The sequence below is a fragment of the Rhinolophus sinicus genome, chromosome 3 (genome assembly GCF_057876585.1).
Source record: "Rhinolophus sinicus isolate RSI-liver-muscle chromosome 3, RSI-T2T, whole genome shotgun sequence".
Taxonomy (NCBI): Eukaryota; Metazoa; Chordata; class Mammalia; order Chiroptera; family Rhinolophidae; genus Rhinolophus; species Rhinolophus sinicus.
The window spans coordinates 191,302,514-191,327,550 of NC_142503.1; the positions used below are offsets into that span (position 1 = coordinate 191,302,514).

The 25,037-nt window shown below is 37.8% G+C and overlaps 1 protein-coding gene and 1 pseudogene across 1 annotated transcript in view; one reads left to right on the forward strand and one right to left on the reverse strand.

The window, feature by feature from the left end:
• CATSPERB (catsper channel auxiliary subunit beta) overlaps window positions 1–24,764 on the reverse strand; it is a 65,060-nt gene extending 40,296 nt beyond the window's left edge. The window contains 9 exon segments of the mRNA XM_074326742.2: window positions 388–420; window positions 1,528–1,646; window positions 1,757–1,852; window positions 6,193–6,342; window positions 9,786–9,881; window positions 13,389–13,449; window positions 16,203–16,343; window positions 18,674–18,762; window positions 24,686–24,764. Of these exon segments, the coding sequence (XP_074182843.2) occupies window positions 388–420; window positions 1,528–1,646; window positions 1,757–1,852; window positions 6,193–6,342; window positions 9,786–9,881; window positions 13,389–13,449; window positions 16,203–16,343; window positions 18,674–18,762; window positions 24,686–24,764 (864 nt within the window).
• On the forward strand, window positions 10,758–11,621 carry LOC141570447 (pyruvate dehydrogenase (acetyl-transferring) kinase isozyme 3, mitochondrial pseudogene; annotated as a pseudogene).
• Window positions 24,765–25,037: the final 273 nt, after the last annotated feature.

Genomic DNA, 25,037 nt, shown 5'->3' on the forward strand with positions numbered 1-25,037 from the left:
CAAATTCGAAAGAGTTACTTTCTCCAGGTAGGCACAGATCTGTGCAGGAACAGATGGAAGGAAAGCATTAGCCAGATTTCAGCCCCTACTCTCCTTTCAACAGGGCACCCTGTACAGACTTACAGCTGAACACCCACAACAATCCTGGACAAAACATATAAAGAAGGGGTGGGGGCAGCCTTTGAAACAAGGAGGGGCAATTTGTCCTTGAAACAGAAGAGAAGATCATTGCTTAATGGTTGGTAGAAATAAATTTTTAAAGTTCAAATTGTAAATAATATTGTAGTAACAGCGATCATCTATATGGGAAGCTCTTGTCTTGCCTCTCATCTTAAGTCACCAAGGAAACAGCTTCTAACCAACCCTTGGAAATTTAAACCTTCTTACCCTTTCAAAACCACAAAAGTCTGCCCTTGAAAACTAGAAGGAAAAGAAAAACAGAAACTTTAATTTTTGTTTGTCTATGAGAAGGCATAACAACACAGCAGTTTGAATTATGCTATTTGATACCGCAGCAGTTAGGGGTGTCACACTAGAACCAGCTTAAGTCGTTTATACAATATCCTGGAGATTACCCCTCAGGCTTTGCCTTGTTTCACCATTTGATGAATTTATTTATGCTTTCCCTTAAGGACTTGAGTAGAGGAGTTAAGAAGTGTGGAGAAACACACTGGGTCTGCCACCCCCTGGGGATTAGGGAGACACACCCCAGCCTATCAGTTTCTCTATGGCCTCTCTGTTCCTTCTGCCCAGCCCAGGCCAGCCTTTACGTCAGGGCCTAGAGTGTACAGCGCTGTGTACTTTGAACCTAAGTCACTGTTCCTGGCTTCTTCAACTCCCTGCTTTAGCAATCACATGCTAAACACACAGAAGGCCAGATCTATTAGTTGTCGTAGTAACAAACAGTATTTCTCAGACATAGTGAGGAAGGAGGTGAGGCTGAGAATATCCGTGTACCTGAAGTAAGGTACTAACTACCATGTATACGAAATACCTCTTTCTCAGCCAATACCATTGCCCTTTCATACTTCCCTTTATCTTTTCTCCTACTGTTCCTAAGTCTTTGTTAGAACTCTTACTTCTGTTGGGGTAGTTTTTGAGAGGTATTTATTAACATGCTTAAGAATTTCATTGCATGTATATTATGTATCATTACCAAAATGTATATTCCCCTTCGCTCAATCCCAAAAGTTACTTTATGTCACATTAGAATACTATATTTAGCTTTATAAATGACCCTACAATATTTTGGGAACGTATATCACTAAGATAGATAGTTTTCTACTTGTACATATTTAAAAGTTACTGTAAATTTGTATAGCAATAAAACTAGCACTATTTCTAAAGAATATATTCAACACTATAAGGCAAAGGGAGAGGTTACTATGCTATACTTTTACATTTTTTAAAAGGAAGAAGCATTTCAATTCTAAGACATATCACACACAATTCAAGTATCTAATGTTTCTCCTTTGTGTCACAGAAGGTATTTAAGGTTAACTATTAATTACAAAGCAGTTTACATACCATTAGGACAGGGGCTGATGGGTAACGAAGATCCCTGCTTATGAAGAGACCCAAAGAGGTGAGGATAACTAAGAAATGATTTGTTAAAACCATATCCACCATTGACAGCTCTCGGTGTTCTAAAGAAAGAAATCATACCATGAGTTATAAAGTAAGGAGAAGGTGAACTAGTCATCAAACGTTGATATAAATGAAATATTGAAGATAAAGACACCGTTAGAACAATTACCTTCTCCAATTTGGGAATAGATCATATCTGTCAAGTTATACCACGTAGTATCATCATAATTCCAAAATCCAGAAAAGCTGAGGCCCAGGTAAACACCTACCATGAGAGAAAAGGAAAATCAAGGCCAGACAACTTTGCAAAGTGAGTAACTCCCTTCTGTGATGCTGGGTCTTTAGGTCTTCAAACCCATTCTATGCTCCACCTCAACTCCACTCCCCTCAGTCTGAATCTCACTTCCACAAGCACTGGAAAAATGAAGTAACTTCACGTTACACCACAGGATTTTAGCTAATCATCTGATTTAATTATTAAGTATTTTGTTTTATATTGAAGGGTTTCAGGATACGCCACCCCAGCATAAGGATTATTTTGAGCTGGAGGCAATTAAGAATCAACAGATACAAGAAGAATTCTCTGTCTTCCCCTTACCTGCCTAAAAGCAGGGCATAAATTTCCCCTTGAGAAAGGTGCCCCCATGCTAACAGGAAGAGATAAGCACTCTTCCCACCAGAGATGTGGGTCGATATTGAGACACGGTGGTATAAGCAAACCTTACAAACTAACTTATCTTCCCAGTCCCCCCACTTATTTACTAGTCACTTCCCCACAATTTATCTTCCCCTAAAGCCAGACCCCTTTCCTTTGTTAAAGTGGTATATAAACTCCCAAGTTTAATTACTTCTTTGAGTTTCACTTCTTTTCTGTGAATTCTCATGAATGTAAATGTTAATAAAAACTGCATGCCTTTTCTCCTGGTAATCTTTGATAGTTTAATTCACAGACTGAACCTAAGAAAGTAGGTGAAGAATTTTTCCTCCCTAACAGTACCCTTCTAAGCATAAATATGTTCCTATATCAGGAATACAATTTACTTTAATATTTGTGATTTTAAACATAGGAAAAAAATTCCTAATGCCTCATGAGAACCTATTAAAAAGACTGAACATATTGCAAATACTTTGTTCCCTGCTCCCACCTTCCCTTGGCCACAGCTGGGAATGTTGAGCTTTTTTTGTGTTTTAAATATGGAATGTTAATTTTAAGTCTGGTCAACAGTCATAACTACTGGGGCTTGGGGGTGGAGTGGGAGTGGGAGCCCTGAAGCCAGTTGATAATCTACTGCATATATTTTGTTTCCAAAAGATGAATGTAGGATCAGTCATGTTGTAAAGGAGGTATTTCAATTCCCAGCTCTTTTCTGTGTAGGGAAAGAGGTGGAAAGAAGTGTTATTACCTACTTTTTCCAGGAAGCTATAGATAAGCCTTGCCTTTCTCAGCACTAAGTATAGTTCTACTCTAGTTAGCAGGAGGCTGTATTCTAAGTGGGGTGAGGATAGGTGGCCAGGAAGAGATCATGTGACCAGACTCCAGCAAAGTTCGGAAATGGAGGAGCAAGCATGGAAATTAATGCTTCATTCTGGTTAATACTTTAGACTGAAACGAAGTTACAGGCCATTCTCTACGACCAACTGGCCACAATTGTATCCTAGGGTTACAGAAGCTGACATAGACGGTTGTGAAGAGTTTGGATTTTATCCTAATGGGCAAAGGGAAGCCACTGGAGTGTTTAAAGTTGCTGAGTGATGTGATTTGACTTACACCTGAGAAGATCACTCTGGTGGCCGTATGGAGAGTGAGTTATAGCAGGAAAAGACTAGAAACAGGGAGGCCACTTCTGAGGCGTCAATTAGTCGTGTGGAAAAACAATGTTGACTTGACATAAGATTTTTAGCAGAGGTAAGAAGTGGTCACCATGGGGATAGATGCTGGGGATAGTACCATCCTGGAATGTCATGAGAGTTAAGAGAGGTCAAGAGTGTGTCCTAGAGTTTAGTTTTGAGTAATTGCATATTAATTGGGAAGAGGAATGAATACTAGAGAAGAACAGATTTTAGAGGGGGATGTATCAAGAGATCTGGATTAGACTTGTTACATTGGAGATGCTCATTAGACGTCAAGAGGAAACGTAAAACAGACAATTGAACATAGGAGTTTGGTGTCAAAGGAGCAGTCAGCACCAGAAATGTAGGTTTGGGAATGATCAGCCTGAAAATGGCATTACCGCCATGAGACTGGATTAGGTTTGCCAGGGAGAGAAAGTAGTTACATAAGGAAGGAGTGTCAAGGACAAAGCCCTGGGTTCATCAACATTTTAGGGTCACATTGAAAGAAGCCAACCTAGAAAACTAAGAAGTGACCAAGAGGCAAGACCAATGCAATGGAAGGTTGTATCAAGAAAGCCAAGAGAATAAATGTTTTGAGAAGAGAGTGGTCAACTGTGCCTAATGTGGCTGACAGGGAAAGCAGGACAGAGAATTGGCTGCTGGAACTGGCAATACGGAGATCATGGGTGATCTCGGGAAGAACCGTCTCCGTAGAGTGGTGGGAACACGTCTCATGTGTAGTGGAATGAAGACAAAATGGGAGCTGGAAAATGTAGCACTACCTACAATAAACTCTTTCCAGAAATTTTTATTTGAGGGAAAACAGAGAAATGCAGGATGGAAGTAAAGTGAGATAAATGAAGATTTTGTTTAAGCTGGGGGATGTTAGGGTACGTTTCTGTGCTAATGATCCGATCGGATAGGAGGACGTGCAGACATGAGTGAAAGGTGAGATTTTTCAGGATAGATACAAGGAGCAAGATTCTTCAGATGGCTGGGGGAATGGGATCCATGGCACAAGGGGTCAGGGTGGTCTTTGACAGCAGGAGACACTTCTCACAAAGCCACAGGCAAAGGACAAAGCATGAGAGCACAAATGCAAGCGGAACAGCAGATGTGCAGGTGCCATGTTGGAGTTCCAAGTGATCGATCCTGATCGCCTACATCAAGTGTTAGAAGCGCATCTGAGAGTGAAAAGAAAACAAAGGTGATGTCGAGTGTTTGAGGAATGGGAAGAAGTGTGATAAGGGCATTTTGCAGAGTGGGAAAATAAATATACCAGGGAAGACGGGAAAATAAATATACCAGGGAAGACGGGAAAATAAATATACCAGGGAAGACAGAGGATTTCTGGGCGGTGCTGAGTACCCACTTGAGATCTGTGGTCATGAATTTACAGGGACACAACTCGGTAAAATTTGAAAGTGACACTAGTGAGCCATTTTTTTTTTCTAGTAATATCCTGCTATTCCAGTACAGGAGGGGAGGTGGTTTTAACCAGAGCTGGGGTTGTGCAGGTAAGGAAGATGGAGAAAGGCAAGGAAGTCAGAGAAGGACTTATAAGGATGGACTATGAAAATTATGGCGGAAAAAGAAGAAAGTGAAAATCCTGGGTAGTGAAAAAAGTGGTAGGGAACCACAGTGAAGTTGCAATGGAATCACAGAAACGTTGGCGTGTGAGGACTACGGAGACTGAGAGAATAGGAGGCAGTGGACCGGGCATGAGATGCTTGTAGTAATGACGTCATTAGAGACAATGAGGTCAAGAATATGAAGAAAGATGGGGGAAAGGTCATTGCAGGAGAGGAAGCCTGAAACTGAGTGCTGCATGGCTCGTCCACATGGAAGAGGAAGTCACCGAAAACGGTAACAAAAATGGTGGAGAAGCAGGCAGGGGTCCAGGGCCTAAACTCCTCAGTGCGTGAGTGAGAGTGATGGAAAGGTCACTGTAGGCTGGCCATCAAGAAGACAAAGTCTGAGTTCAAAGGAGCCGGGCATTTTGAAGGAGAAGACAGGACTAAGTTAAGAAGTAGTCCTAAGGAGCCAGGACGATAACCCTGCCCTTGGGCTCTGAGACATGTGACACGTGAGCGGGCTGCAGGGGAAAGAATGTTAACTGGGAGTGGCCAGGTTACTCTCTAGGGAAGGGAAGTGAAGGGGCCATTCAGAGAAAAGATAAATAGTATGGGGAGTTTGCTGATGACAGAGCACACTTTCTAATGAGAGGACTGGGTGGATGGAGGACAGAAGTTTGGGTGAAATGAACGGAAGTCAGAACAGTTTGTGGGTTAGGGTCACCATAGGTGACCCAGGAGGCTTAGGTTTCTGGTGGTGACTGATCAAATCAGGATGATTTTATACATTACAGTAGCAATGGGGAAACACGGACAAAATAAATACTGTGATATCTTAGAACCACAGTACCTATTTATACGTGGCAGGAACAGCCATGTACAAATACATGTACAGGTTAGAATCATAATGAATAATCTCTGGGAGAAAGTAATGTATTTATTAGTGGAGGGCAGAGGATCAAGGAAATTAGGAAAGACACTAACGCCACTATTAACATGACAAAAAGTCACAAAGAAAAAAATAGTGCATCATACTTGTAAGTAGACAAGGTGAAGTGACAACAAGTAAATTCTTAGGTATTTTTAGGAAACATTTTTACTTCATTATGTCTATGCATTTAGCATGTACGACCAGTTAAATGGCACTTATAAAACACAAAACGCCATGTCCAACATTCCAGAGAGCCATTACACTTACCATCAAGTGTCGAATTCAAAAGGAAGCCAAGTAATGCCACATCATTGGCGCAGGGGCATTTTGTCACTTTTAGATCTATCACATATGGATATAATTTACTGACGATGTTTTTTGTCATTTTAGTCCCAAGATTCCACTGAAGAATTGGTTCTGTGGAAATCAAGTTTCGGTGTTTAAATTGTGGCAGTACTCATGAAAATGGAACATGACTGCTTTCCATTGAGGGTTTTAAAGGAACTATTCCAGTGTTCCAAAGGGGGTATTACTTCACTCTCCATGGGTTAAAAATAGGTCAATTCTGTTTTCCAGAGTAGGAGGAATGAAGCCTAATTGTCCTTGATGGGGGCTGGCAAGGTCACACTGCAGAAGAGCGTGTGGGATGGAATATACTGCTTTCGCCATCTTTGGAAAATATAATTGGCCACAGGATCTACCCCTAGAAATGGAATTACTAGATCACAGGCTATGCAGATTTATAATTTAGAGCACAACTTCTGCCTCAAGAGTCCACACATTTACTTTCTGTTCTCTTCCCCCAATCCCATCTAAACAGCAGTAGATAATAATGAAAATAAATCCAGAATAACAGCGGAGAACAGGGAAAGTTATCATTAGTGGCCAAGACACTTAGAGGGATTTCTGGAAGATATAAAGGAGTGGGAGTAGAACTAACAGGAAAAGCCAATCAGAGGTCAGACATCTTCAACCCAGCCATCTATTCTTGGCTATGTGAAGGATTGGGCTGGATAAAGTCAAACTTTAATGCATAAGAAGATGGGAGGATTTCTTTTCTTCTGAAAAAAATGAGAAAAGAGAGTACCAAAAGTAAGCCAGGGAAATTTGATAGAATACCACTGTCTGAATTTCAAAAATAGTTAAAGGACTTTAAGGAACAGAGATAGCTAGTAATCAATTCTTTAGCTGTTTATGTAAATTCCTACATCTCCCCAAACTTTTCATAAAATCTGCTACAAAACCAAAAACCGTATGTGACATATTTTTCACTTTGTGCAAAGCCAGGAAAGGAGCTAGATTTCCATCTGGGTTAATACAGTGTAGGGACAGACAAGAAAAGAAAGAGACACAAATTATAACCAAACTAATCTGCTCTAAAAGTTAAAGAAATTTGGGGCAAGGCAGCTGACTTTCCAGGGCGTTGCATGTGTGTGCAGGCAATTAATAACCAAATCTTAGAGGACAAGGAGATTTGAACTTGCATCTGGGACGTGACTGCATTGAATTGAAAGCACCTCTTATGTACAATCTCCTTCAAGTCAGATGTTGTATTTTAAATGTTTTAAGAAGGAGGGAGTGATTAAAAATCTTAACTGCCACTGAGAAGCTAAAAGGGAGACAGGAAAGTGACAAACATGAAGGTGACTGGTGAACTAGTCTGGGGTATGGACCAGAGATTTAGAAGTAGGGACATTTTGAAATATCTCTGAGTCAGTAGTGAATAAAGATTTGCAACTGTTAACCTAATCTTAACCTTGATTGACACTCCCCACTGTTTTCTCCCCATGTCTTCAGCATTTCAGTAAATGATACCATCATCCACTTGATTGCCCAGGTAAGAAATCTAAGATTCATCCTTGATACGTGTTTCCCTCACCCGCCAAGTCCACCAGGAAGTCCTATCAGCTCTACTTCCAAACACATCCTGAAGATGTGCACTTCTCATCACCTGCACTGCTCCTGCACCGCCCAAGGACGTCCAGAGTATCTCTTCAGCGGACGGACTATGGCAACAGCTGCTAACCAATTTCCTGTATTCCATTCTGGCCATCCTTCCCCAAGAGTCAATTCTCTACACAGCAAGGAGTCAAAGTGATCTTTTTATGAAGCATAAATCAGAATTTATCACTCTCCTGCTCAAAACACTCCAGCGGCCTTAAGTAGAATAAAATCCACACTTTTACCATGATCTCTGCCAGCCTCTCCAAGCTCATCATACACCAGTCTGCCTGTCGTTTACTGTACTTCTACAACACTGCTTGCCTTTCAGTTCTTCTAACAGATGAATCTCATTGCTACCTTTGGAACCTTTAAGAACTACTAATTTGGGAAGCTCCTTGCTGCCACAGTAGCTCCGTACATTCTAAATAAGTGTACATTAAAATTTTAACGCAGTATATGATATTCTGAATACATCTTGATTTGTAAATAATTCACATTGTTTTTAAAAATTGAAAATTTTATAATGTTATTTTAGTACTTCAAAGTAGCACAGGACATCAAAATACCAGAGTCTCAAAAGCTTGCAACAACAATTGAATAATTAACTTTTTAAAAAAATTTTGGATACTATGAAAAAATAGGAAAGGCTAACATTTTATCATTTTTGTTTCAGATAGGATAATTTTGGTTAAAGAAATAAAATAAAATAGACATGATTGAAGACACCTCGGCTCCCCTCCGCAGTCCCATTCCCAAATTTTCCCTGCATGCGACCATTATCATGAAATTGCTGGGTATATTTCTAGCCCATGGTTTCGTATCTTTACTACAATATATACATACCCATGAACAGTAGATAGCATTGCTTTATGCATTTTCTGAACTTTCAATAAATGCTCTTCTACTCTGAAACTTGATTTTTCACTCAATGTTTTTGAGTTCTGTTCTTGATGGTATATATGGGTCTATTTCCTTTATTTTAACAGAATACCATAACATGCCTTTGTCTTTTCTCCTGTTGGTGGACATTTATGTTGTTTTCTGTTTTCTCTTTTTCTAAACAATGCTGCATTACATAGATTTGAATGTGTCTCTTGGCACATGTGTCTTTTTCTCCAGACCAGTTCTCGATCCTCTGTACATCAGGTTCACCTGGAAAGACTTATATTTAACTACAGCTGCCTGGCCTCATTTATACGGATCAGATTTTAATTGGTGTATGATGGTGTCGAGATATCATTACTTCCCTAAAAGTTACCCAGGTGATTCTTTCCATAAAACATAATATTTATTTTTACTCTGGAGTCTACACAGCACTATATCAAAGTGGAAGTAAAAGATTAAAAGTAAAAAGGAAGGTGAGAAAAGTGAAGATAAATATAAGATCCAGGACTGAGGAGATTAAAAAACGTTTTTTATACTATAGTGCTGTAGATGATTCAAAAATTGGGCTATAAATCAGACAACTGGAAAAGAGAAGCTTAGTTAGTTATATTACCCAGTGTTGATAACTTTAAAACAACCAATTTTTCATGACAAAATACAAATGCTCTTCTCACTGTGACTGAACAAGAATTTTTGCTGATGGTCCTCATAAAGAAAACTGTGATGCAATAAACAGTATCTTCTATAACATCTCCATAAAAGATGCAAAAACAAACTTTATAAAGCCATTGTTTATTATGCCCCACAATGTGGCTAAAGAAAAACAAATATTTTTCATATTTCTATAGCAGACCTCCATTAACAATCACCCACAATTCTTGGTTTGCCTCATCAAATTGTGAGCCCCTCAAGGTTCACGATCAGCTCTTATTTATCTCCAGTACTTAGCACAGAGTCGGGCATATAGTAGCTTATAAGGTTTGTTGAGAGAAAATTATAATCCCATTTTACTTTTATCTGTTGGCATTTACCTCGAACACTATCCAATAGTGTTCCTTCAGTAGTATAAGTATTTAATCCGTGCTGTAACGTAATCCTTACTAACCATTCTTCTACAGCCGCAATATCTGAAAACAAAAGGCAAATAAGCAACTATTCTTTAGTATGTCATGTCGGTGAAATCTAAGACTATATGAACATTACCAACAACAATTACCTTTCATTTCCCAATTATTTTGATTGCATTTATGGATAAGGTTTCCCATGTTCTTCCTACAAACATTTTGGTAATACAATAAGGAAAAGGAATTATGAAGTGATCTTATGCCACAGCAATGAATCCAGATAATAATGTTAGATAATAATTTTTCTTTGAGAACAATTATGGCTTGGTAAAAAGCATATTATGTACTTCACGTGAAGTGGTATAATATTATCTGAAAGTAAACTGTGATTAACTAAAATATATAGTGTAAATCCTAGGGCCAACACTAAGAACATTTTAAAACATAAATAATACATCAATAGTGGAAAAAAATGGAATCATAAAACTAATTAATATGAATGAAGACAAAAAGAGAAAAGTAAAACAGAAGAGATAGAGCAAATCAAAAACAACCTGATGGTAGATTTCAGTACAACTATACCAACAATTACACTAAATATAAATGGTCTAAAAATACCAACTAAAAGTCAGATTTCCAGATCAGATGTAAAAATCAAGACTGAACTACATGTTAATTCTAAGAAACCCACTTTAAATATAAAAGCACAGATGAGTGAAAAGTGAAAGCACGTGTGGGATCTGGGGGAGCTGTGGATGATGAACTCAGCCTGGGAGCTGCTGCAGCAGTTGCACCCACAAGCCAAGACTGAGACCGAGGCTGAAACCAGGGTGCACTCATGAAGAATATGCCTGACCCAAACAGCTAGCTGCACAAGCTCTCAGGTCCACCTAGGCCTTCATTCAGGTGGATTTATACACCACCTCAGCAAGGATATGACTCTTCTGGTACCTGCTGAAGCACCTGGTACCCAAGTAGATCAAGTGCTATTTGGGCATCTTGCTGTCACTGCTCTCTATCAAGCAGTTGCTGGACTTTGGGGGAAACATGGTGTGAGAAACATCATATATGTTTCCACAAAAGGAGCTTCATGCATAACTGGCTAGCGTAATGAGAAGTCAATCTTCTGATAGATAACTGGCCTTCAATGAAACTGGATAAAAGTTGGAATATGTACAACTTTCTTGAACTTTCAAAACATGAAAACAAGAGTTTTGAGGATCCATGGGTCTCGGATAACTTTTTACAAGTCTTGATGAAAGTCAAAAATAGAAACAATGATGTGGTTCCTATAATGGTACATGGAGTGACTGAATATAAGGAAAAGTATGGGTTTGGTAATTTCATTGGGAGTGACATCCAGTATTTTCTGGATTAGTTTTATACCAACTGCATCTCTTTCCACATGCTTATTAACCACCAAACACTGTTTGGTGGTAATACTAATCCTGCTCATCCGAAACACATAGGAAGTATGAATCTCACCTGTAATGTGGCGAAGGTAGTGAAAGGTGTATATGAAACAGCCAAGAGACTGTGTGAACAGCATTCACTGGTAGACCTGGAAGTTGAAGAGTTCAATGCCAAAACTCCAGACAAATATATTCAGGTAGTTCATATGCCCTCACGTGTTTTACATGCTAGCCAAGAACTCAGTGAGAAACAACAGAACTGCATGAAGAGTTATAGAAAAGAGGGCTGACTGGCTGTTAAAATCCTTGTTACTTTGGGTAAAGAAGATAAGTGACCAAGGATATGGTGTCCCACTCTGTAAAATAGCACCATAGTTATTCCACTGCTTGAATGTTTTTTTCCTCTATACTAGGTGAACATTTTATAAAGCTAAAATAATCGGGACACTGTGGTATTGGTGAAAGAAATGGAGAGCCCAGAAACTGCAATTCAATGAAGACAAAATAGTTTTCACAACAATAGTGCTGGAATAACGCATATCCATATTCGCCCAAAATTAACCTCAGTCCATATAACATACAAAAATTAACTCAAATCAAACCATTAACTGAGTCATTAACCTAAATATAAAACCTAGAGCCATAAACTTAGGTTAGGCAAAGATTTGTTAGCTATGATGCCAAAAGTACATCCCATAAAAATAAAAAAAACTGATAAATTAGACTTCATCAAAATTTAAAACTCTTATCTTTAAGAAACATTCTTAAGAGATGAAAAGTACAAGCCATAGGCTGGGAGAAAATATTTGCAAATCATATATCTGATAAAGGACTTGTATGCAGAATGTGTAGCAAACTTGCAAAAGATTTGAATAGGTAATTCACCAAATGGCAAATAAACACAAAAAACATGCCCAATGTCAATTATTAGGAAATTGAAAACTAAAACCATGTCACTAAAAGTTCTAATAGATTGATTTGAAATAATTGAGATGAATAAAGGGTAAAATGTAATACATATCAGCTGTTACAGCACTGAGGCTTCTTTAGTAGACTTTTATCTTTGACACTTCTTTACATAGAGCTTTTCTGTCATTTCTGCCTTACTCTAACCTTCCCCTCATCCTTTACTCCGTAGGACACACGATTTTGTATGTCTTTTAATTACTCCCAAACCTCAAGGAGTTGGCCTGTACGATTCCTCTGTCTCACTGCCCCAATTCCTCAGTGCCTGCAATATTTAACTGATACACAAGTGTAAGCTAGATGAACACTGCACCAAGGTATCCTGGAAATTTGGAATTGGGCTGGCCCCTAGGAAATATATGTAAAAATTTGATGGCAGTGATGCAGCTTTAGGAAGCTGGTGTGCAAAGAAAGGAAAATAAATGTAGATTAAAAGGAAATATAGAAGAGAGAAAAAGGGTGAAAGCGTTCCCTGGGTTCCTCTTGTTTTTCCATTTCTTATTTCTAATTCCTTTCTATAACCTGGTTGCATTTTTATCTTTGGGTTCCATGACAAAAATAAATTTCTTCTTTTCCTTAGTGCAGTCAGGTAGGTTTCTGTTCCTTGCACCTACCATATTAAAATAATACGAGTATAACTTCTATCATCTTTAAACTATGGGAATGTATCTCATGGCTGAAGATTTATTAGCTCAGTCCACTAGCTCAATACTCACAGCTCCTGGAATTTGACTTTCTTCCTCTTTCCATCTGGATATTTATAGCAGCATGTAAAGCTAGGCTGCCACATAACACTTAATAGTAGATTCCATAGTAAAAGAATGTATTACATATTATAATCTATAACATTTTAAGATTAATGATTCAGTTTCAGTAAAATTAATTGGGAACTGAATTTCTCGATACTCCAATTTTCAAGTTCTAGAAAATGAGTTTACTTTAAATAAAGAATAATATAAATGTTATATATGTCAGAACAATCTATAATAGTTTCCAGATAAAATACAGAAACCTCAATTAAATTTGAATTTCAGATTAACCACAAATAATGTTTACTAAGTATGTCCCAAATGCTATATATGAGACATTTACATGGGGTAGTAAATAATTTTTTAATATAATAAATATTTTTATTTGCTAAATCTGGCAATCCAGGTCCATGGGTAAAAGAATTAATTCAGATCACTCTTACCTGTATTTTTTGTAATGTTTTCTCTGGGAATATGAATCAACCAGTAAACCCGGTCACTGAACTTGAATGAAGAAGACATCATAAAACAGTGTTTTAAATGTTAATACCAACACTTACTTTAGCATATTCTACCCTATCTTTTAAAAACAAAAACACCCAATGCATATATACTTTACCCAGTAATTTTATTCTTAGACATTTATCCTACATTATACTCACATATGTGTGGGGGGAAAAATGTGCTCGAGAATATTTTTCATCATTATTTGTAATAGTAGAAAATTGAAAATAACTTAAATGTTCATCAGTTATGTATAATACTATATCCACAAAGTGTAATAGTATACAGTCAAACTCAGGTAGCACAAAGCTGAAACATTACTGGTTTGATGTATCAGAGGACAGAGCTTGGTATTGACAGAGAATTTGGGAATTTGAGAGGACAATCCAGGAGCAAAAAAAATGCAAGAATGGTGATCTAAGAGTTAAATATAAACCCTTCCCAAATCCTTGGGTTACACAGGTACAGAGGAAATCCATAGAAGCCATGCTAAAAAATCAGCAGTGGAAGATAAAAGAACTGAACAGAGATATCAGAGGCCGAAACCATAGGTAAGACAGTTTGTAGTTCCTGTCAAAGCAAGTAATAACCTTTTAGACCACCACCAACAAGAATAGCAGCAAATTCTCATAAGAATATAACAGAATCCAGAGTTGCTACAACTTACTATCTTTAATGTCCAGTTTTCAACCAAAAATGACAAGATATGAAAAGAAATAGGAATATGTAACTGATATTTGGGGGGGAAATAGTAGATGATAAACTGACTCAGAGTGAGTCCAGATAACAGATGTAGACTTCAAAGCAGCAGTTACAAATCTGTGCACAGATTTAAGGAAAATGTCCTAATGAGGGAATAGATAGGGAATCCCAGCACATATGTGAAAAATATAACAATAAAATCAAATGGAAATAATGAGGCTGAAAAGTGAAATAATTGAAATAAAATATTTATCAGATGAGTTCCGTGGAAGATTGGTGATGGCAAAAGAAGGAACAGGTGAACTTAGAGACATAGCAATTGAAATTATTCATTCTGAAAGGTGGAGAGGATGATTTGTAAAAAATGAACAGAGACTTAGATATCCGTGGAACAATATCACAGTTTCCAAAATGTGCATAAGTAGAGTCCCAGGCAGGAAAAGAGACAGAGAAAGAGACAGAACATTTTGGGGGAGAAACAATGGTAGAAGACTTTACAAATTTGGCAAACTTACAATCTAAGAAGCCCAGAGAAACCCAATTAAGGTAAATACAAATAGACAATCTTAAAAGCATTCAGAAAAAAGTGACATATAACATATAGGGGAAAATAATAAAATTAACAGATGACTTCTCATTCAGAAACAATAGTGCCAGGTGGCATATTTAAAATGCAGAATGACATATTCAAAATGCTAGAAGGAAATGAAGTCAACTAGCAATTCTACATCTGACAAAACTATCATTCAAAAATTAAGATGACCACTAAAAACCTATTAGAATTTATAAACGAGTTCAGCAAGGTTGCAGGATACAAGACCAATATACAAAAATTAATTGGCATTTCCACACAATAGCAAAGAAAAATCTGAAAATGCCATTAAGAAAATGTGTTTGTTTACAATAGCATCAAAAAGAATAAAATATTAGGAATAAATTTAACAAAAAAGTATGTCACTTAGACTCTGAAAAATACAAAATGTTATTGCAAGAAATTGAAGAAAATCTAAATAAATAGAAAGACATTCCATATTCATAGAGTGAAAGACTTATTATTATTAAAATGGCAATAATCTTCAAATTGATCTACAGATTCAACACAATCTTTATCAGAATTCCAGCTGGCTTCTTTGCAAAAATCGACAAACTTATCCTAAAATTCATACAAAAACTAGCGAAATTAATGTGGGGAGTAGCAAAAACAATTTTGAAAAAGAACAAAGTTGGAAGACTCATGCTTCCTGATTTCTAAACTCATGACAAAGCAACTCACTACAATTTCAAAACTCACATCAAGGCAACATGGTACTGGCATACAAATAGATGTATAGAGCAATGTAGTATAATTGAGAATCCACAAATAAACCATCACATTTACAGTCATTTGATTTCAACAAAGGTGACACAACATGTCAGTAGGGAAAGAATAATAGTAATTTCAACAAACAGTGCCAGGACAGCTGGATATCCCCATATGAAAACATGACTGTGGACACTGATCTCACACCATGCACAAAAATAAACTCAATGGATCAATCAATAACCTAAATATAAAAGGTAAAACTAGGAACTTTTTAGAAGAGTAGGGTTTACACACTCTATGGATATACTAAAAACCATTTAATTGTACACTTTAAGTAGGTAAATTGTATGGTATGCAAATTACGTCTTAATGAAGTTGTTACCAAAAAATGAAGGTGAAATAAAGACATTTTCAAGGAGAAAAACTCCCAGAGAATTGTTGCCAACAGACCTGCGCTGTAAGAAATGCTAAAAGAAGTTCTTCAAGCTGAAAGGATATGACACCAGATGGCAACTTATGTCTACAGGAAAGAATGAAGAGGAGTGGAAATAGTACATATGTAGGTAAATAATAATGTGTGTGTGTGTGTGTGTGTATGAGTTTTCTTCTCTTAATTTCTTTAAAACATATTTGATTATTTAAAGCAAAAAGTATAACACTTTATTATTGGGTTTAAAACATATACAGATGTAATGTTACTGGACTAGTTATTTTTTTAAAAAACAAGAATAAAATAAAATGTAATTACCAAAGTTAAATTAAAGTGGAAGATGCCACTATATGTACTATTTATGATCCCCAAACTGGGAGCAAGTCCTCCTGATGTGAACACATTTAGAAAGTCCTTTGAAGATTCCTTACTTTCAGATTGGAAAAAACACTGGATCTTCTTTAGGAAAGAGGGAAAACAAAAAACACAAGTCATGACAAGTCAATGGAAAGAAACATATCACATTAATTTAAAAGTGAGGAGAAATCTACGGAAAGTAGATATTGCTAAAGACCTCTATCTTTAGTAGTTCCAGGCTCTTAGTAGGAAAAAAGCCCATTTTAAAAAGTACACTTTCAGAACTCAGTAACCTATTATGCTGGTGTCATGATCGGTTTCAATTCATCCTTATAATAATCTTTCCTGTCATAGAAATGGTGATAAAATTATTACACTTAATAAACAGAGAATCAAAGCCACATGCTATCTCATGTAGAAATCCCTGTTTTATTAAAATTATTGTTTTGTGTCTAAATAAAAAAGAAACAAATGTACAAAGCAAAACTTACTTTTACTGCATTATATCGGATATTTGGCTATTTCCTGGTTTTGGGAAGGTATATGAAAATGTGGCAATCACAAATGGTGGATTTTACCAAAGCCCAACATGAGATAGATACTAAGAGTTTTAACTCATTTAGTTGTCTTACCATGTTTCCTTGAAAAGAAGACCTAGCCAGACAATCAGCTCTGATGTGTTTTTTGGAGCAAAAAATTAATGTAAGACCCGGTTTTAAATTATATAAGACCCAGTACTATATTATATTACATTATATTACATTACATTACATTACATCACATTACATTACATTATATTATATTATGTATTATAAAGACCCGGTCTTATATTACAGTAAAATAAGACCGGGTCTTATGTTAATTTTTACTCCAAAAGGCGCATGAGAGCTGATTGTCCAGCTAGGTCTTATTTTTGGGGAAACAAGGTAGTACGTAAGAGCACTTTGGGTAAGTGACCTGCCTAAGTTTCAGTTTCCCTATCTGTGAAATGAGGAAACATATTGATTCCAAAAATATATACTCAGCCCTTTCTAGAAATGAGGCAGTGACGTAGGCACTGGGGAAACAGAAGGGAACAAAACAAACCAAAATCCCTGACTTCGAAGAACTTACCTTTTAATGAGGATTAGCAGGAAGATGAACCCGAACACTTTTTCCTTTGACTTGTCACTCTCCACCATTTATTACCTTTGTGAAGATGGTATATAAGCCCCAATTCTCAACACCTCTTTGAGCTACTCATCACTAGGTCTCCCATGGGTTTACACATTGCCTGTGTAAATAAACTCTGTTTTTCCCTCCTGTTAATCTGTCTTTTGTCAGTTTATTTTACAGGCCGCAGCCAATGAACCTGAGAGGACAGGTTCAGTACTTCCCTACAGTACTTATCTTATAGAAGATTAAATGTCATAATGAACATAAAACACGTTGAAAAATGCCTGACACACATAAACACTTTATAAATGTTAGCTATGATTTCTACTAATACCACTTCTAGACCTACTACATCACAACTATCTGAAAAGTAGGTTATAATTCCCTTTTTAAGAGGACAAAACTGAGGATCAGAGAGGTTAGGTAACTTGCCCCAGGGCACACAGACCATACCTGGAATGATCAAGATTTAACTCCACATCCGTAGTTCTCTCTACTTCCAAAGCCCATTCTCTTTCCCCATAATATATAATGACAAACAGGAAAGGCATTTTTGACTCAAAGGGCATGTACTTTACAATAGTTGAAAATAAAAAGTCAAATATATATTTGGCATATCAAAAAGGAACTGGGAACTAAGTCAAAACAGACTTTGGGATAAATACATTTGTTCTCATGAGGTGTTTCTTTGTTTTTATTACATTTATCATAGAGTTTCAGACGATCTATACATTTTGTATTAACATGTTTTTGTTAGCATTTGCTGCATAGCTATCGTACTAGTACATTTTATTTTACTTTGGAGTGTTTTTTAAAAGTCTGCCATTATTTGAATCAAAGGAATCAAATCAACCCTCACCCAAACTGACAACTGTAATGTGGTAGTTGTTATAAAAGGGAAAGATTCTTTCTCAAGGTCATGTGAGATACATTTCTTCCTCTAACAGGCTACATCTGTCAAACTTCAAAAGGACAAGTGAGATCCATAAAAAGTGAAGATCGTTACAGACGATCTTTTAAAAAGGGGAGGAGGAGGCATCTTAAAACCAACGACAAAAAAGCAAAAGCAAAAGCATACAGGGCATTCAATGGCTAAATGAAATATTTTACCTAATCCAAGTGGAATGGAATAGAAAGGATTATTATTTATATAGAATGTCACCTCCCCAAGTCTGAGCATAGTAGAAAGTATTGGAAAAGAATACAATGCTACTGATTCTTACACGTGAAGTTAAAAGAAATGTGAAAGGTTGTAACATGTTGTTAGTAGACCTTACCAAGTCACCAGAGGTAAGATACAACTTGATTATTTCATTTGTTTTGGGGATCCCTTGGCTAGCACAAGCAAAGTGTTGCTCCATATCACCTAAATAATACAAAAAATATATATCGTAGGTCACTGAACTTCCATGAAAAGAACCATATTTTTAAAACTGATAAAATGTTTTTTAAAATATAAATTATAATTGTATACCCTAGATAAAATTAAAATTTTCCACCATTTTTCATTGTAAAGATACAAAATCCAGACATTAAAAAGGAAGGTCTGACTGAACACTAAAACAAAATGTGCCACATGCTAGGCTATGATGCAAGTATTTTAGAGGTGGTCAAACAGCAGTTCTTGACTCAGGATCAGGCTGAGGTATAAAGGTAAGTAAGGTCTTCTCGGGTCTTTTCTGATCCTGCATGTTTCCCTGGGCATGCACGGTCACTTTCTAGTTTGCCCCCATACATGCAGTTTGTGTGTATGTGTGTTTTTGTTTTTTGAATATGCTAGTCTTTGATGTTTGGCTTCCAGACGGGGAAAAAAAAAAAAGTGAAAAATGAAGGTGGGGGCAAAAGAGTGCTGGCCCTTTAAGTACCCCCTAAATCATTTCAGCCAGCGGGGGAGGGTCTTGCAACAATGGGGCTGGGGGCTAATGACAATGGCTGCCTGCCTCTTCGAGGGCACCTCTTGATCAATAGCAGCGGCAATCACCCAGATCCCCAGTATTTGGAAGACAGGGTCCTTTATGCCCACTGTGGTTTCTGCAAGCTGTGTGCCACTGCTCTAGAAACACACGCACAGCTGCCTGCCCTGGGGGATGCATACCTTCTACTGTGATAAGAGTTGATAATGACTAAAATGAACTGCGATTGACTGTCCAAGCCTTCCTCTGGAAGCGGCAAGCCTTCAATAGATTTCAGAGTGCCAAGATACCGGAGTTACATCAGACAGATTCTGCCAGTGCAATTTTTGTCTAGGTGGGGAGACAGATTCTACTTTCTCCTCCACCACCCACCCAGACTCCTCTATCACTTCTCCTTATCCTGAGTCTGAGGAAAATGGCTTTGATGGGACCACTCAACAATGTATTCATGTAGAGGAATAACATGTATTCCTCTAATTGGGGGTAAAAACTCAGACTCCTGCTTAGAAAAAGGCAAGAAATGATTTGGTGGAGAGGATGTGAGATGATTTGAGGGGAGGGAGGTGGCTATGCCAGGGGGCTATGTTGGGAGTCCAAATCTTCTCGAGCAAAAGATGTGTGAATGCTTCCTGTGGGCCACTTAGGAGAAATAACTACCGTGTTTCCCCAAAAACACGACCTAGCTGGACCATCAGCTCTAATGCATCTTTTGGAGCAAAAAATAATATAAGACCCAGTATTATATTATATTATATTATATTATATTATATTATATTATATTATATTATATTATTATATTATATACCTGGTGTTATATTATAGTAAAATGAGACTGGGGCTTATATTAATTTTTGCTCCAAAACACGCATTAGAGCTGAGGCTAGGTCTTATCTTCGGGGAAAAACGGTAGCACTGAGTTCCCTGGGGTCCTGTTCGCAAAGGTCTCTGGGTGGCAGCGGGATCTCAGCAGAAAGAATTTGAAGGCACAGCTGGATTTTAAGAGCTAGAAGAGGAATCAATGACCAATCGGAATAGAGAATAGTTTGTCCTTGTTAGAACTGTAGATAAGAGATTCCCCGCAATCTAATGGAAGGGACAGGGCACTGAAGGACCTGGGCAAGTGTCCAGATTGAGGCTCAAATTTACACATCTAGTGGATCCAGAGAGGGCTGATGTTGGGCAGTCACCTTAGAATCAGGTAAGAACTACCTCTGTACCCTCCCTCACACCCCCCCAACCCCGACACACTCTTCTCTCCTCTCTCCCTGCCTACAGCCTTGTAGAAATAAGGGTCAAAACTCAAAGTTAGCAGGAGGGTGACAAGGAACCTAAAGTCCCGGAGGAGAAAAAGGAAAGTGACTTGAACCCTTCTTCCCTAACTACAGGTCTCCCATCTGCTCTGACCCAATCGGGAATAAGGCAAGAAGCTTCAATTAGAAAACAAGAGTTCAGTTATGATTGTTACATGGGCTTAGGTATTTCAATTAGAATGAAAATCTGTGTTTTGTAATTTGAAATCACTGGAGAACTGTTTGAACCAGCTAATTGTAATATACACTGGGGGTGCCAAAAAATGTATACAAGTGGACATTTTGGTCAACGTTGCTCAAGCAGGAGTTCACCGTAATCAGAAGTGTCTGGACGCTGATGGTAGCTAACCACTTTGAGCACTTCTTGTAATTGCAGAAGTCAAACGTGACTTGTATTCATCTTTTGTTATTGGTATATATTGAGTATTACAATTTTAATACAGTTTTCCTTTCTGAAAATGTATATACATTTTTTGGGGGGGCACTGTGTGTGTGTGTGTGTGTGTGTGTGTGTGTGTGTGTCTTCCCAAACATGCATCCAAGGACAAAGGAGGAACTAGCCCCATGGAGTGGGAGGTGAAAATAAGTTTCCTTTATGATTGCATGTTATTCATCTTATTTGTACAATATAACAGTTCAATGCTATTCTGAAACACATTAATGCAGGTATCACTAATGCAGCTTAAAATACGTTTTGACGTTACGTTTTGACGTTATAATGTTTAACAGTTTTCAAAGTACTCTTCAATCCATACATTTATGTTGCCCACACCTGACAACGCTGCCAGATCTATTTTTTAAAGCTATAATTTGATTCTAAAGTCCAAATCACTCCTCTGTTTAAAAGTTTTTACTGGGCTGGCCCGGTGGCTCAGGCGGTTGGAGCTCCATGCTCCTAACTCCGAAGGCTTTCGGTTCGATTCCCACATGGGCCAGTGGGCTCTCAAACACAAGGTTGCCAGTTCAATTCCTCGACTCCCGCAAGGGATGGTGGGCTCTGCCCCCTGCAACTAAGATTGAACACAGCACCTTGAGCTGAGCTGCCGCTGAGCTCCTGGATGGCTCAGTTGGTTGGAGCACGTCCTTTCAACCACAAGGTTGCCGGTTCGACTCCCGCAGGGGATGGTGGGCTGCGCCCCCTGCCCCCCACAACTAGCAACGGCAACTGGACCTAGAGCTGAGCTGTGCCCTCCACAACTAAGACTGAAAGAACAACTTGAAGCTGAATGGCACCCTTCACAACTAAGATTGAAAGGACAACAACTTGACTTGGAAAAAAGTCCTGGACGTACACACTGTTCCCCAATAAAGTCCTGGTCCCCTAAAAAGTTTTTACTGTCATTCATTGTCTAATGAATAAACTCCTTAAAGGAAGAGAAGCTAAGTAGAAGTAAATTCACCCCTTTTGAGTAACATACTTTGAGTCAGACTCTGGGTTTATATGTCACCTTGTGACATATGCATTATTGTTTCCTCTTTAAAGAAGATGGGACCAATACTCAGAAACACTGCTATTGCTCAAAGGTCACCCAGCTCACAACAGTGTGTCAGATTGGAACCAGATTGGAACCTCTTCACCTTGTGAGACAATTTGTGAACAACCAAGCCCCTCTTTCAGACGTCCCTGCATACGACCTACACTCCAGCACTCCTGGAGTGCACATGGGTTCTCACTGTTTCCATGCTCGGCCTTGAATTTTAACACATTTTAAGATCCGGTTCAAATAGAAGCTTTTTCTAACACTTCTCTCAGCAAGACTAGTCAATTTTTCCTCTGCATTTTGGTAGTGTTTTGTGAATTATTTCCTTGAGTTAACAGGGTCTTTTGAGCTTGACTTGTGAAAGAGGATGGCAGGGAAAAACATAAGAGATGCTGAGGTGAGAGACAGAAGCAATTCCCAACCCTCTCACCTTTGCCTAGAAATTCTCAGATTATAGTGTTTTCTAGATTCTGCTTTAATAATGTAATACAAAAAGAACTACTTTTTTCTGAGCTTCTAACGGAAAGATAAGCCAGAGGAGTTACATTCTTAACAGTGTGTGACTTTCATAAGAATCATGATATAAAGGGAAACTGTGTAATCCCTGATTGGATGTCTGTTCTGACTAGAGTAAGAAAATCACTCTGGGACAAAGGAAGAGACCTGCTATTTATGACATTCATTCACTGCTCTGTTTATAGTTACACAATTCCAGCAACTGACAAAGACTGTCCTAGAGAAACTTCAGCCAGGCGCTCCAAGCCCTCTTTTTAACCAGGCCCCATCCTTGCTCGATCTGCATAACCATGTTTGCAAGAATCCTGTTGGTCAGTTTAGCAAGAATCCCTCCTATCTTTGATGTCTCCTCTTAGTAATTTTCCATCCACCCATCTCGCCTCCCCAACCGGCTCCTTGGCTATAAATCCCCACTCCTCCATGATGTATTTGGAATTGAGCCCAAGTCTACACCAAGGTCTCTTTTTCCCAGTTGCAATATTTCCCGAATAAAGTCTGTTCTTTCAGCCTTAACTACTGTCCGGCTCTGGTTTTCTTTGATGCAGTGACATTGAAGCCAGAAGCAGCAAAATACTACAGGACATCATAAGTGAGACTGGAGGGTGACTACGAACACCTTTGGAAGCAAACATGATGTCGATGGTACTCAATGGCAAATTACTTTTAAAAAATGGTCCAATTTAAAGCCGTTTGAGATTTTTTGCATTGCTGAAAAATGAAGAAAGGGTTCTGAATTTTCTGAGATGGCAAATGGCTGTCAGGAATAAGTTGCCTGGCAGCTATTTTCAAAAAAGTAAATCAGGACTTAATCTGTCCTTTCAAATTAAAGGTGACATTTGAACAATGAACATGAAATTAAGTATTTTTAAAAAACGTATGCTATGGAGAAAGCATTTTGAAGGTAGACAGCTGGAATATTTCTATTCCATTGCAGTCAATAAGTTTTTTTATTGAGCATCTACTATATTCTAGTATCTATCCAGTCCAAGATGCTACAGAATCTAAACAATCTACCCCAATGAAGGTGGATTTGTCTTATTCCTTTTGCACAGTTTTCCCACCGCACAAGTCCTATTGGCTAATTTAATCCATGTACAGTTGACCCTTAAACAACACATGTTTGAACTGCATGGTCCACTTATACATGGATTTTCTTTTTAACAAACATGCAGTCGGCCCTCTGTTTCCCTAAGTTTCGCACTCAGGGAGTCAACCAACTGCAGGTCAAAAATAGTATTTTCTGTCTGTTGTTCGGAATCTGCAGATGCGGTAGCCAACTGTATACTTAAGGGATTTGAGCACGCACAGATTTTCATACTTATAGAGGGTACTGGAACCAATCCCCTGTAGATACTGAGGGACCACAGTAGTTAAATTTGAAAGGAGTCAAAAGTTACACACAGATGTTTGTACTGCAGAGGCTCAGCACCCCTAACTCCCGTATTGTTTAAGGGTCAACTATATTACTTACAGAAAATTCTCTTCAGTCTTATAATTCAGCTTATAATTCATACTATATGCAACTATTCATGGAGGAAAAATGAAAAATATCTATTCAAACAAAGTTTTGCAAATATAAAATTCTCCTTAAACATGAAGAGACTCTATGACTTATAAGTAGTGAAATACTGTAACAAAAGTCTCTATGTACCCAACTTAGTAACAATAGATACCCAATGATATTATTAGAAACCTCTGAACCAAAGATAGATAAATCTGGGGAAATTGAAAGATAAGTAGAAGTACTACCGTGTTTCCCCGAAAATAAGACCTAACTGGACCATCAGCTCTAATGTGTCTTTTGGAGCAAAAATTAATATAAGACCCGGTATTATATTATATATTTTATTATATTATATAAGACCTGGTATATTATATTATATTATACCCAGTCTTATATTAAAATAAGACCGGGTCTTATAGTAATTTTTGCTCCAAAAGATGCATTAGAGCTGATCTTATTTTTGGGGAAACACGGTAAAAGAAACATATTTTAACTGTTAGCGAGGAATTGATATAAAAGAGGACTCCTTAGAAGAAAAGAGAGAGTAAGAGAGTCTGAAACTTACCTTTATTATATATTATTCCTGATGAAAAATCAAACATGTTCAAAAGGAGAATTATAACATGCAAAAGCAGCACTTCCATCTGTTGCAAGAAATAAGAATCATTTCCATTCAACGACTCTGAACACATTTTTGAGTTCCTTTGCTAGAAACAACTACAAATTAAAAAAATAATAATCTCTTCCTTTAAAACTATTTCTCATTATGTGACAAAAGCTGACAATATCACAGTTGGCTAAGCTCTACATTTACTCCCTAATTGGTATGGAAGGTATTTATAAATACCATTAGCGCCAACTAAAGAGCTGTGGCTCAGGCTTTTCTTCAATGTAGATAATGGCTGGAGAGTTGTGAG